This window comes from Rissa tridactyla, chromosome 11 (genome assembly GCF_028500815.1).
Source record: "Rissa tridactyla isolate bRisTri1 chromosome 11, bRisTri1.patW.cur.20221130, whole genome shotgun sequence".
Taxonomy (NCBI): Eukaryota; Metazoa; Chordata; class Aves; order Charadriiformes; family Laridae; genus Rissa; species Rissa tridactyla.
The window spans coordinates 8,318,284-8,332,804 of NC_071476.1; the positions used below are offsets into that span (position 1 = coordinate 8,318,284).

Sequence of the window (14,521 nt, forward strand, 5' to 3'; positions counted from 1 at the left end):
CTCAACGGTCCATGGCCCATGAATTGCAGCAGGAATGCGAATATCAGTTGTATCTTGATACAAAGCAAATACGTGACAATAGATAAGATATATCTATATATATATATGTTTCCTCAAAGGTCGTGTAATGGAAAATCCGCTGGGTGAGCCAAGACGGCAGGCTGTATCTTTACATCATATGTAAGCTTTCCTGTTCTCTTTGCTGTAGCTAATGAAGAAGGAGGAGCTGGAAGATGATTTATTGGATTGTACACTAGAAGACCTTCTCCGGTTTGATGATTACAACAATGATGGCCGCTTAACCCTGCAGGAGCTCTATACAGCATTCCGTAAGTCCCGATGCTTTTGTCTGTCCTGGGTGTTGAAAGCATGCAAATACCTGTGGTGGCAATGTTGTCTTCCCAGACATGGTCAGCAAAGATAATCCCTTTTTGTATTTAATGCCATGAAAATACTATGGAAGGCTTGTTTCTAAAGGTTACTGTGATCCAAAGGATAAGCATGAACTAGGATGTTGGTAAAAGCATGTGGGGCTTACTATTTTCTTGTGTATTTTGTTGTACTACTTGTTGCTGGCGTCTGGTTGATGGCAATGGAGAGATGTTGGTGAACTGGCCAGGTCTGTAGACCAGAGTATGTGGTTTCCAAGTAACCCTGAGGAAACAGGGTTGAAACCTGTCCAAATGTCTCGCAGTAATATGTGTTAGTTTGATGTGGGGAAGGTGTTTTACTGAATACTCTGCCTGGGAATTATGCTTTCTGCCATTTGTTTCCATGTTAGTAATTGGATTATGGTGTGCAATCTCGGTACGTATCTTGGCACCATTTGCAAGCTTTCCTAGATTACTGAGCTACTTAAACAATATGAAAAAATAAGTGCTTGTGTTATCCCATTTATCTTCATAACTTTACGTTCATGCTTTAAGTTAAGCGTTTATTGAAGTACTTCCCTGGAAAAGGCCCACGTTGTCTCCTCCACCCAGATGATAAAAGGTTTTATTGATGCCTGTCCCTTTGGGATACTGAAAAAGACAGACAGACAGAAAATGTGGCGGGCTTTTCAACAATCAGGATAGTGAGCTACAGAGCACTTGTGTGTGGTTTAATCAAAGACATTGTTAATGGTCGTTAAACAAAACCAGGATTCAGCCGTTGAACTGTTGAGTGCAGGTAAAAGGCTGATAACAAGCTGGTTTCCTTTTAAGCTGGATTCTCAAAGCTTCGGCATTTTAAAGACAAAGGAATTTCACTACCTCTTGATTTCGTGTTCTAAACCAGGGCACCGTGCTCCAGAGCCTGCTGGGTGGGAAACGCTTGGTGTGAGTGAGAGTCACCCTGTGCCCCACCCCAGCGCATTCCTCGCTGATGCTCTTTGGCAAGCCACGATGATAATGCAAAACCTCTGTTTTTGCGAAATATCCTGTTTTCTAAAGAGAATGGTTTGTTTTCTTGACTTCTGGCTTTTCATTACAAAAAAAACCCCAAACAACTTCGGATAATTTTAAAGTGCTTTAAAATTAGCCCCAGTTGTCACCGTGGACCTGTTTGAACTGCATATGCGTTTAATTCAACTGAGCACACTGAAACCAGCAGATATACAGTAAAACATAAAACCTCTTACATTAAGAAGGCCGTAAAGTGAATTAACCCAGCTATAAAGGCTTGACACACAGTTATTTGGAAGCATATTTGGATTAATCAAGTAGGCAATGAAAATAAGACAAGTACGAAATATTAGCCAATGAACAGAGATAGTAATCAATAAACTGCAAAAATGTTGTAACAAAACCCAAGGTGTAATGAGTGTCTATCAAAAGGATTTTGTAAATGAATTATTCTCCACGTGAAGCTGAAAATCAGACTTACTCTCCATTTTCAGTTGTCATAGAATCTCCGTTTTTATCAAGAGTGGTTAGTGGCTCATCAGTTTTTAATTTAAAAACAAAGTTTATTGTTTACAGCTTTAGAAATTTTGCGGGCTCTGTTTGTGAACTTTAGTGCTTGGGGAAAGTGTATCTTTTTCCTTTACTTTATTACACAATGTAGGAAAAACATCTCAAAAATACTTCAAACACTCATCTTAAGCACACACTGCGGTTCGCAGTCCTTAAAGTGTTTATGAAATTTGTGCGTCGTTATGAGTCAGAATTTGGCTTGCAACAGTAGTTTAAAGGTACAACATCCCGCACATTTTTCATATTTGTGGCCCATTAGGGTGAGCCTTTTGTTGCTTGAAATTCACCCAAGCCGCTCATTTGTGCACACTGGCACCAGGCTGCGGGGATGGCTGCTCAGCAAGCCGAGGAACATAATCACCAGAATTCAGTGACATCAGAAAGTCTCCGTCTAATTTATCCTCTCAAAAACTCCGTTACATCTGTTTCGGTGCACCGTGCTCGGGGATAGTGTCGCAGTGTTGGAAAGGTTTGAAGATGACCTTGATAACGTGAAGAGCTTTCCAATTCGTCATTCCTGTGCTGCTTTAGAAGTTGCATTTCATGTTAAAGAGTCTCGTGGCCTTTCTGTAACTCACAGAGCCCCAAAATGATCTCTTTCTCTCTCTCCGTGTATTTCTCTTGCTTACTCTTGACCCATCGTCTCTCTCCAAGACCCACAGAGATTCAAAGGGTATTTTTGATCCCCATCCATGTTGATCAGCTGTAAATCAATGAGAACTGCGTGGATGAGAAGAATCCAATCTCTTACCTTTTTTGAAATGTGGTTTCACCCTTACGAGCACTACATCTAATAGGTGCTATTTTTAATAGTAATTTCTAATCACGCTAATCATTTGCATACACATCTTAATGCACAGTTTTGGATTATAAGCAGAAATAGTGGCTCTCCTACTAACCTGATCATCTTTCTTCTGATTTTCTGGATGTTCTTTTGTTCCTCAATCCCAAGAATACAACTTTTAGGAGCTGACTTGCACGTATGGGGATGACTAGAAATATCAATTAACACAGGATTAAAGTATCACTTTTCAAATCGACTTAATCATACATAAATAATGTATGAGATGGATAAAATGCTCTCCTGGCAGCTCTGGCAAGAACGACTTGTAGGTATCTTCTAATTTCTCATTAATAAATTTTATTAGATAAGCAGGCTCAGGACCATAATTTAAAAGAAATAATTTTTAATGTGGTTATCTCAAGTTTTTCACATTCCAAAAATAGAGAGTACTAGCAAGTATATTTGTCTGTTGTCTTTATATTGTCACAAAGATTCGATAAATGAGTAATAAATAAAAGGCTTAGTTGTCATAAGAGCTAAAGCAGAACATGCATCTAATTAATCAGCATGGAGAGAGTCTGGTGAATTGGCAAGCACATCACCCAGCTGAGTCATACTTTAAATACGCTCAGACGAGTGATTTTTGGATATAGCTTTTGGAACCGTATCTGACTGGAGGTCATTAGAATTAAGCATGTCACTTTTGGCATTCCTGTTGTCTTCCCTAATGGGAAAGTAGAAGGTTGGCAGATGTGAAAGCCTAGCTGAAGAAAAAAAAAAAATCAGTGTAATCTTCTAGATCTATATTATCATCAATGTGGACAGGTCAATTTGTAATACAAATATGTCAGAGAGAGGGAAAACATGCATTCCATCAAAATGGCTTTATCTTGTCAACATTGTTTAGCTAATAAGAAGTTATTAACCCTATGGTAAAAGCCCCTTAAATTCCAGCTCGTTGGCAATTAGAGTGCTCTCCTAACCAACATCCCCTTCCCACAGCTTCCCTTGGCATTTCGTTATGTTTGTGGAAGCACAGAAAAGGCCTTTTGCCGGGGTCTCTGCTACCCCACCGCAGTAAGGCACACTGGGCCTAGCAAGCTTTTTGACTGAGGTTGTGTAAAAGACCAGTAATGTTTCATTAGGTCAGGTTAGAAATTATGCCCTAAAGTAATTTCCCCGTCTCAACGCCGTCGTGGCTTACTGCTGTCGCCTTGTGTGCCCTGCGCTTCCTGCTGTGGCTCTCGAAGGCTGCCGTATCGCAGTTTGTAGTGGCTCTGCAGTGACATTTTGCGATCCTTAATGTCATATCTGGACCAGAAAAAAAAAAAACAAACACAAAGGCAGTTTGAAAGAAAAATAACCAAATTGTTATTTTTCAGTCCAGTCGTTATTTCCCAAGCATATCTTACATGTAGACAGAATATTGCAGTTTCTCTAAGATGAGAGATACGTTATCATCTAAAGAACACAAATATTGTTAAGGAGGAGTGAATTTCATGCAGGAATGAGCACAGAAGAGGCTGCAGGATCAGTGCGCTCTTCTCTTAAACTTTTTCTTATAATGCTGTTACACTCTTTGCAAGGAGTTTGTTTTCTTCCCTGATTCTGCTTTAGTTCAGATTTATTTTATTTTTTTGACCTGTCCTTAATATTTATCAAAAAAAGCACGATGGAGAAATGTTAAAATGGGATCATAGAATGTTTAGAGTTGGAAGGGACCTTAAAGACCATCTAGTTCCAACCCCCTGCCCTGGGCAGGGACGCTTCCCACCAGACCAGGTTGCTCGAAGCCCCGTCCAACCTGGCCTTTCCCAGCACTGCAGCGGGGGACTGGGAAACCACAGGGAAGAGTGCATTTGAATGAATTGGGTGAAAAAATTAATCGGGAGCTTGGTCTGGGCATGAGTGTTGGGTGAATCTCTGGGCAGAGCTGTGTAATTGTCCCAAATGTTTAGATCGATGCTTGTCAGGGAAAAGCCAAAATCTACCTGGATGAAGAGGGACTGAAACCTAAAAAAGGGCCTTTGGGTCAAGCGGGTGAGGGAGATGTTGACTGAGGAAGGAAGGTTTCAGAAGTGTAACTGTTCTTGATAGACATCTCATCTTCATGAGGGTGATAAATAAGTTCAGTGTGAGGAAAATGAATACCTGTCCTTGGAAAAATACGTATTCCCCGTACACCTGGTGAGCCCGCCCTTCCAGCAGAAATTGCGTCTGTGAATTCCATGTTCAGATGAAGTGTTTACTCACATCTTTACAAAGTTGTTTTCCTCAATGGTATGGCATGTAGGATTGGGTATTTGTTAGTGCTACCTTCCAGCTAGATTGGTCAAGCCAGGTTAATTATATTGGACAACTATATTGTGAGATAAAATGTTTTGCTTGAGGTGTTCTCTTAAGCAATTTTGTGGCAACAGTTATCTACAGGATCAAATCACAGTCCTAAAATATTGACAATTCGTGCTCTATGCTCTGCCTCTTCGGCTGTAATCTCCCTGCTATGTGATTTTTCTTTCATGTTGCTGCAGATATTGGTACAAACTTGGAAATAATTCATTAGCTTACCAACATTGATTTGCTTCTCCTGTGAGCTATGTGATATAGAAACTTCAAACACGCCAGAGCAAGCAGGGGAGCACCGGCCTCTCCTCTCGGTTGGAGGCAGCGTTAGAGGTGATGGGAACTACTCGGGGAAGAAATGAGGTTTCCTTCAACTGACCAACACAGCCCATTCCTGCTTGCCTTGAGGCAGCCGTGTTACTGAGGATCAAGGCAACTTACTGGGCGTTTTCTGGAATGATGAATGTAATAATGCAGTCTTGTAGCACAAACGGACCTAGCAGTTAAAAATCAAGCAAAAAGCAGAAATTTAAAACTGTTCAGCTCAACTTCTGCAGCAGGTGCAGACTGGCTGAGCAGGGATGGAAGGAAAAAAACAAGCAGCATGCAAATCACTGCAACAGCATTTGGTAACCAGCGTTTCCACAGCCATGCTGGGATCCTGCGCTGGGTTTTTAGGCATTATTAGGGGCGAGCTGGCAGCGGTGTGCTGTAGGTAGGCACAGCAGCTTCGCGAAGGGCAGACACAGAAACCAGGGCTGAGGGGCTCTCCGTGCCTGGGCTGATGCCGGTGCTCCAGGGACAGGCTCCAGGTCAGGGCTGCCTTTGATCAGCGCTCGGGGTCTCCCTGCTCAATAAGTCCTGACTTCTTAGATCATCTTCAGAAGCACCTAGCTCCTTGCCTCGCTCATAAATGCAGTGTAAGATGCCTGGCTTCAGCACAAGGAATGACCCTGTTGCACCTGGAAAATGTAATTTTTGGCTAGTAGGATTCCTCAGCTGGGGAGACATCTAAGTGAGTTCATCCTTACTCCATTTTAATGGGCAGGTAATTTTTGAATGTGGAAAATTTTCTTGCTTTGATTTTCTTTTTTTTTTTTTCTCCCTTGCTATCAAAGAAACACATTCTGCAAAGAAGGTGATTTCTTTTTCGCTCTCTTGTAAAGCTCTGCTCATTGTGGAAATCTTCAGCTGTGAGCTTCAAGTCTAAAATCTATCACTGGGCTCCAGCAAAGTGCCCTGCATTTCTTGCAGTTCCACAAAACATCTGTCAGAGTCAGGTTTTGTTGTATATTCTCAATTGTTTCGCTGCATTTCAAACCAAGTAAAAGGCATTTTCTCAGAAGAAACAAAATAAAACAACAGAATTAATTTGTAGGAAGAAAGACAAATTTATTCTAAGCAAAAATGCTTCAAATGCTAAAATATGATTCCAGAGAAAACGCTAAGAATGCTCAGATCAGCAAAAAAATACCTTGCCCGTGGATGCATCTTTAATGATGGAAAGAGGTTTTGCTTTAGACTGAAAAAGGGAATGTTTCCATGTTGACATCAGAGGTGAATTAATCTAACCAGGTTTGCTGATTGGTTTTGTACTCTGCTTAGTTTGTACATTTTTGCGTTGTGATTTGAAATATTTCGGTCTCCTGACATAAAATTTTGGCAGAATTAATGGCAAATGTAGGCATGGTTAAAATTATCATGATTTCCTGGGTTTTGGTCAAGAATTGCTGCCCAGATTTTTTCAGAAAAAGGCAGAGAGAGTATCTGATGCTGGTTTTGCTGTTTCTTTCTGCGCACACATATCAGTCGCACGCCGGAACCGGTGCGCTCGAGTGTGAATTCCCAAACTCCAGGAGTTTTTCAAATACCTCTCATTTCGAAGATACCATCTGCGAAATGTCAACAGGCTTAACATGTAATGACTGAGTAAGAGAAAACGAACTAATTACAAGTTGTTATTGGAAATCTATTGTCTACAAATTGCAAAGAAAACTCACTAGAATACAATGTACTGGTGATTTTAAAATGCTTTTCAGGGTGCATTGATTTGTTAATCTCGGTTTTAAATGCAAGAATTTGCAGTGTGGAGTAGTGCTTCAGAGGTGATGTAGTACAAACCATATCAAATGTCTACACCGACTCTTGCAGGAGTAGAATATTTAAATATTTATAAGTACTTATGAGTGACTCACTGGCGCATAAAACCAGGCAAATACCATTTCTCAAAAAATTATTTGATCCATACCGGCAATATTCACTGAAGCAATTTCGCAGGCACAAATAATAGCGTTTTCGGTTGCTTGCAGACACAAAATTACGTCAGTGAACAGCAAATACAAATATTGATGAGATCATAAAATGGCTGACAGTCCTAGACATACATGCGCACCTTCAGATCACATAGGTAGAGATCTAAAAAGTACCGTTTGCTTTTTCAGTGAGCCAGGAGTGTGGAATTGCAGGCTTTCCTAGGGCTTCGTTCTTGTCTTGCAAAAGCAGATGCCATTTCTGAAAATCGGCTCCAAACATTCTGCGTTGCATTTACTTTTATTTTTTTCACTCAAAGCCTGTCTTTCTGAGGAATTTGTGAAGCAAATGCAAACATAATCATGAAGCAAAATGTTTTTTCACTAAAAATGGGGAAAATCATCGTTAAAATGCATAAGATTTTACATGAAGTCAAAAGCGTGATATGGCAGCATCCTGGGCAGGCTTCCCTAGGCCTTGTTTTATTACACACAATCTGGAACATCTTGGCTCCTGTCTTCCTCTTGTTTTCTCTACCTGCTTTTTCCTAGTGGGTAATTGCTAGAGCTATACTTTTCTTTTGAAATCTGCCTTCATCTAAGGAAAGCCGCTGTGGATGTTCTCTCTCCTTGCCCTTTCAGGCATCTCGTGGATGCTTTGAATCCCTTCCCCACCTACATGCTCTTCATCTTTTCTTCGACCAGTTTAGCAGATTCATAGATTTTAAGGCCAAAAATGTTCCTTAACGTATTGGAAAAAGTCTATCCCACATCTGTCTCAGATGTGTCTACTGCAACTACCGCTCCCGATTCATGTTGTGTTTGTCTTAGCTAGCTCCTGCTGCCTTTTAGGTTCGGTACCACCAGCATCGGTGCAGAGTAGCATCTCCCGTGTGCCTGTATTCCCCTTCCCAACCGTCCAGGCAGGGATCACACTCATCTTTGGCCGCTGTTGTGTGTTTTGTCACTTACTGACCCTTTTCCCTGCTAAAGGTGGGGGCAGAATCAGTTACCTCATCTGTTTTTTGTTTTATGGTTCTGTCCCGCATTCCTCATTCCTGGACGTGTGGTCAATGTGTGATACATAACTGTATATGTGCTTATATTAAAATATTTTATTGTGCATGGGCACAGGTTACTAGCCAACCCAAAAAGCTCAGTACCTGAGTCCTGCCTTCCACTTTGTCACTCTCTGCTGTCCGTAATGTCAGCTGGGATTTCTGTCCTCGTTCCAGATCTCGATGGAGATGTCGAACAGATTTGGGCTTTGCATGACTCTCCATGCGGCGCCGCTAGAAACAGCCCCGTTTGAGTGGTCCCCTCTGAGAAGTGCTTTTTGAGATCCGTCCATCAGCCAGTTCTTAGTTCGTTTAGCACGTACTTTATTGATATTGTATAACACTGCTGAGCTGCAGTGCTAATTTTTTAATCAAAATGCCAGAGCAGCCATCAGAAAATTACCAAGTACAGTATATATCCCCAGTGCAATGGTACGATTTATGTAGAGCCACAGCTGAGATGTTTTTATTTCATGTTCTTCACAGGAGAAAATCTCCTTGACAAATCCAGGATGTCCAGATAGAAGCTGAAAAAAATAGCAGTAGGAAATTGAATAAGCTGAACTCAAAGGTTGGTTCTGCTTTAATACTTCCAAAAAGAATAAAAAAAGGTGCTAGCCTTTGGAGAAAAGTAAAAAGCTTCGGAGATGCTTCAGTGGCATCAGGATTTGAGGTGAAACTCAGCTGTTGCCAACGTCTGTCTGTAGTACCATCATAAAAAGCTCATTCTCAAGTTTCTTGATGATCAAAACTTCAGAAAGAACATCAAGAGCCATCAATAGAAATAAATAACTCGCAGCTCGAGCCTGCCGTGCCTCCAAAGCACCACTTCTGCCGCCAGGTTTTCCCTCTGCAGTATATAAACTACGTCAGCAGAATTTTTGTTTCTCTTTGTCCAGTAAGTTCAGGTCCCACTGAACCCATGCTTTAAGCCACATTTAGATTCTATAACTTCCATTACGGTCCATGCGCTGCCATCCCAGCACTGTTATTAGAAACTTAATGCTTAGAGAAGTAATTTGTGACCGTGATTTACCAAGAAGGAAAAAAAGAAACGTTCTAAGTATATGGTGGCTTTTTTCTTTTTATTGGTCATTCTGTTCATCATGCAAACCTGAATAATGTGTTAGAAAAGGTCACGGTACCCGCTGGGCACTGAAGGGCATTTGGAGCAGTGTCCTCCTCTGTGGCCAGCTGGAACCCAGCATTGTCTTGGAGCACTGGGCATCGCAGCCCCAAAAACTGCTGGAGTGGGGAGGGAGTGCAGAAGAGGGGTGGGAAAGGGAGTGGGGATGACAGTAATTTCAAAGCAAAGCAGCTAAAAAGGAGCGGGGGGAAAAGAGAGAATAAAAATATCCTCACCCCGTGATTTCATAAGGTATACACACACCTTTTGAACAGGAAATTAAATGGGAGAATTGAGAGCTTGAAAGACCAGGGTAACATTCAAAATGCACTTTCAGGCTGCGTTTCGGCATGAGCTGTGTTTCCCAGGGTTTTCCCACAGCCTGGTTTCACGTAGTTTCAGTGCAGGGCTCCGGTCTGATGGAGCTGCTGCTGGCATTGCTTTCAGGTAGAGACTTGATTTTTAAGTTTTTCCTGAAAGACACTGCCCAGACCATCTTTTCCTGTGGTTTTGTGCTCCTGTCTGGCTCTGTGGCCTGATTGCCCATGTCATTCCTGCTTCATTTTAATCGCAGAGAAAATTCGGCTTTGTGCAGTGTCCGGTGCTACCCCGAAATAGAGTTTTCCATCACATCCCGTTTGCTGAAACTCCACCTGCAGCTGGGTTTGCCATCCTGCTGTTCACTAAGGAAGCAAAAAAAAAAAAAAAAAAAAAGGCCAGCTTAGTTTGACCCTGGTCTCTGAAAACCCAAGAGCCGTTGCCAAGTCGTGACACCGTGTTGGCCGAGTTCAGGCAGGGCCGCTGCACTGTTTGTTTTTACGGCAAAGGCACTATATGCCTATTTTTAATATGCAGTCTCACAGCTATTATTTGATAGCTCTTACAGTTAGACTCATAAAAAATTATGCTGCATAAATGTCTCCCTTTTATATTCTGCTCACCTCCAAAAGGCTACTGATCTAAGGATCCCATTGCTGGTGGGGGAAAAAAAATCCTTTCTGCCATGAAAATTCGGGAGCTATGTACGGAGTCCTTAGCAATCTGCTGAGAGGAAATGCAGCGCTACTATTGCTGGTCCTGGCTTAATGTTGTTCTGGGTATCTAACCTATCTCCGTTAGCACAACCCTCTCTAATAAAATTGGGAGCTGGAGGAAAAGCATTGACTAATGCTTCTATGGTCAAACTGGAGAACGATGTGCTGTGATGCCTGCTGCTCAGCATCTTCCACAAAACCTGGTGGTTTATGTGCCTGGGAGGGAGTTCCTCCAGAGGTTGACCACTCATTTTGGGTGTAATTCCACAAGTAAAGTTACAATTTCCCGCAGTTTACAGCAATGAAGTTAAAAATGAACCATCTGGCAGGGCCTGTTTGGTAGGATGGGAATCTCATTTCTTTAATATTCTTAGGAATGCTAATGTGTTTTTCTTTAATACGCTGGTCCTGCAGTGAAAGGCTGTGGTTGCCTGTTGAGGACACCTTGGCTGGGGTGTGTGGCATGGACCTTCCCGTCCTGCACAGCTTCCTGCAGCAGGGCAACCCAGATTCCTGAACAGCCCAGACCAGATGGAACCAAAACTCCTTTTTCTGCCCTAAAAACCCAAACAAGAGCATGGCAGACCTGACATCTGTAGCTGATACATAAGCATCGCTAGATAGGGTTTATATTCCTGTAGGACCTAGAGGCAAAGTTGTTTCAGAAGCAGCGATAACATCTGGTTGCATTTGGCCATTACTGATACCAGAAGCTGTTGCTTTCAATCTTTTCAGGGGACTGCAGTTTATTGTAGCAGCACAAAGAGCTCTGTGCCACATTCTCCTGCCGTAAACAGCATAAAAGTTTGCACTGTCCGTCTTTAATTCATGTAAAATTCATGGTAGCCACCAAAATCATCTCCAGCCCATGAGACAAGCCCATATGGTTATTTATGGGCTTCCGAAGGTGTGTGTTCTAACTGGTTTAGAGAGCACATCTCCACTTATTTTGACAATAGTTATTGTTAGGGTTTTTTTCACCATTAGTATATATTCAGTGCAATATAAACTATAAAAAATACAGGTTAGACTAGTTTGGAGTCTGCTGTGAGGTGTCACACATCTCCTGGCAGGGCTAATAGAGCTGTTTTGCTTTTAATGCAATTTACTAACCCGTCATCTGCTGAAATATGAGATGTATATGAGTCTAAATTTGTTACAGAATTGCTATTATCCTCCTTATTTTGTTTTAAGATGTATTTTTATGAACCCATTCACTCCAAGTCAGGCAAGATACATTCATGGAAAGACTCCAATATGTTAATTGGTATTTATTGAATACTTCAGTGTAATGTGATGAACAGGCACCGTGGATTGTAATTAATACATTGACATCCAAAGACTATAGCTGAATGGAAGATGAAAGCAATTTATAATGGACATGGCGTGCATTCATCTTGCAGTGCTGTGTGGACACCCACCAAGTCAAATAGCTTTCAAAGAGAATGGAAATGCATTTTCTTTGCCAGAGAGGAGTTCCGTAGCGATGGTGAAACAGGCTGAGCCAGCAGAAGTACAAACCTGCGGGCACTGGAGGGGCTGCTAATGCACCGACTCCTCCGGAGAGCAGCGCATCCCTCCGGCGGTACCAGGCTCCTGGGGAGGAGAGGGATGCTTAGGGAATAAAAGAACAAACTTGGACAGGAGGGATTTGGCTCAGAAAGTCGTTTTCTCCTTTCTTAAATAGAGGGAGAGCAACCTGCTTACTCCTTTGATGCATTAGCACAGGTGGCCTCTTGAACATAATGCTTTAAACAAATTATACGAGTGGCAAATGCTGCTGTTTGTATTCTAGTGCGTAAACAGGGCTTCAGCAAATAAATAAACCAATGGCAAAAAGCCGCTTTTCAGATTTCACTTTTCAAGCCCCACAATGAGGCACTAATACAATTATGTCAAAAATGTGTTGAGCAGATAGAAGTAATGAACTGTTGGATTCCTTTTCTGCAAGGGCTTTCCAACAGAGGGATGTTGGGGAATAAAAGATTTTTTTCCCCGCGATAGGCATCATGTGTCCAAGAGCTTTAAAAATAATTAAAAAAAAAAAAAAAGAGTGGCAGGTTAGCTTCATTCTTCTGACTCCTGGGAGAAGACCAGCAGCTCGGAGCGATCGTTGATCAGCTTTCCTTTTGTCAAACATTAGGCAAGGGAAGATTTGGCAGGTGTAATTTCCTTTAAGGAGAAAGCAAGAGGGGAGGGAAAAGGAAAGCTGGGGGACTTGGTGCCGCGTCGTACTGAGCCATCGCTTTAATCCTCCCATGTGGTGACTCTCTGTGTTTCAGATCTTCCGTCAGGCTTTGCAAGCATTCTTCTGCCCATGAAACAAAAAGTGCTTCAATTAGCGTTAAGCAATCCACAAATTTGCTATAATAAAAGAAATTTTGAAGAAACCAACAGGGCCAGTGGCAAAGCAATTTCATTACGTGTCTGCTGTCAGTGCACGGGATAATTTACTCTGAGGATTAGATACAAGTTGCTCATAGAAGAGGTTGATATATCTGATGGAGCAGTTATTCTTCTTGTGGGCGTTTTTGGTTTCCTATCGTTATTATTACTCTTGTTGTTGTTATTAGTTTTTGTGGACGGTGCCCCATAGGAGCTGGATTGAGAGGCCCAACTAATTTCAAATTGGCTTCAAAAGTTGTCAGATGTTTTAAGTCTTTTGAAGTAACAGGTTTGGCTCAACGCGGTGAGGATGGTGCTGGGCTCTGCAAGGAGCCGAATAAATGTTATAGGTGTTACAACAGCAGCATCGAGATAGTAGAAGTGTTATCTGAGCCTTGCTGTTTCTCTTGCAATTATCTTGTGAAGAATTACCTAATAATGAGCCAAACTAAACGAGATGATTTTGCTGTGCTGAAGTGTTATTTAATTAGTCATCGGGTGGTTTTGCAGTGGGGGGAGCCCGGGGAGCCCCAGGTCAGGCAGGGGCCGCGCTGCTGCACCGGGCTCCAGCAAACCCAGCAGTGGCCGGCTTTGAAGTACGTTATTTCTTTCTTTCTGTTTTCTCTAGTATCAAGTTTGTATCTGAAATGCAAATTCTGCATGCTGAGATGGTTTTTTGCCTCTTCCAGGTTTAAGCTGGTACAACCTCTCGCTATCTAATTCCCCTCGCATACACCTGTAACTTTTAAAAAATAATTTTTAAAAAGCCCGTTTACTTTCAGTGGAATTGCTCATGTGTCACAACACACCCGTCTATAAATATTTGCGGTCTCAGGTGCTGAGAAACCTCCTTTTGATCCGTTTCTTCTGGAAAACTTCTTTTCCCACTCCATAAAATGGCCAAAACATCTCCCATCGGGGCAGCCCACCTTATAAATAAATAAACAAAGCAGTGACAGCCCTGGAGGGAAAACAGCACAAGGAGTAACAGAAACTGCTAATTTTTTATTATTTTTTTTTTATCCCTGTTTGCCTTCAGCAGGCTAATAAAATACACTAAGGAACCCTGCTCCATGGCATACAGTGGCTCTGCTGCCACCTCGCCGCTGCCGCCTGCCCCTCTACCCCGACACTTCGCTTGGCTGCCTCAATTAACTCAGGGTTTTGTTTTTTTTCATACCTGCCTCTTTCTACCCTGGTGGAAACAAAGGGAAGGGTTTTCAAATGAAGACACAGGAGGCACATGAACAATTCCCATTTTAGCAAATTAAGGGATTTCTAAGCCTCCTTCTTGCATAACTCTTGAAAAAAAATGTGACTATCAGTGTCTGAGAGCTGTTTCTAAGACTTTTTTTGATGCTTAGAAATTGTTCTATGTCAACAGCAGATGGGTCTCAGCTGTCAGGGGCTACAGCATCTCTCTTCAATTCACAGATGCTGAAAATCTGGAAAGTTCAAGGGTAATGCATGTCTCTTGTCTCACATGTCTCTTTCTAACCAGAGTAAGAAAGAAATCACTTCTTTACCATTTAAACCCTTCTTAACTAGTCTGTTGCAGGACTTGCCATGGCCTTCTCCTCCGTCTCT

The 14,521-nt window shown here is 42.0% G+C and overlaps 1 protein-coding gene across 4 annotated transcripts in view; it reads left to right on the top strand.

The window, feature by feature from the left end:
• FSTL4 (follistatin like 4) overlaps nucleotides 1–14,521 on the top strand; it is a 239,883-nt gene that overhangs the window by 131,053 nt on the left and 94,309 nt on the right. For all 4 annotated transcript variants that reach the window (XM_054217862.1, XM_054217863.1, XM_054217864.1 and 1 more), the window contains one exon: nucleotides 209–329. In XM_054217862.1, coding sequence (XP_054073837.1) covers nucleotides 209–329 — 121 coding nt within the window. The remainder of the gene's footprint in view (nucleotides 1–208; nucleotides 330–14,521) is intronic.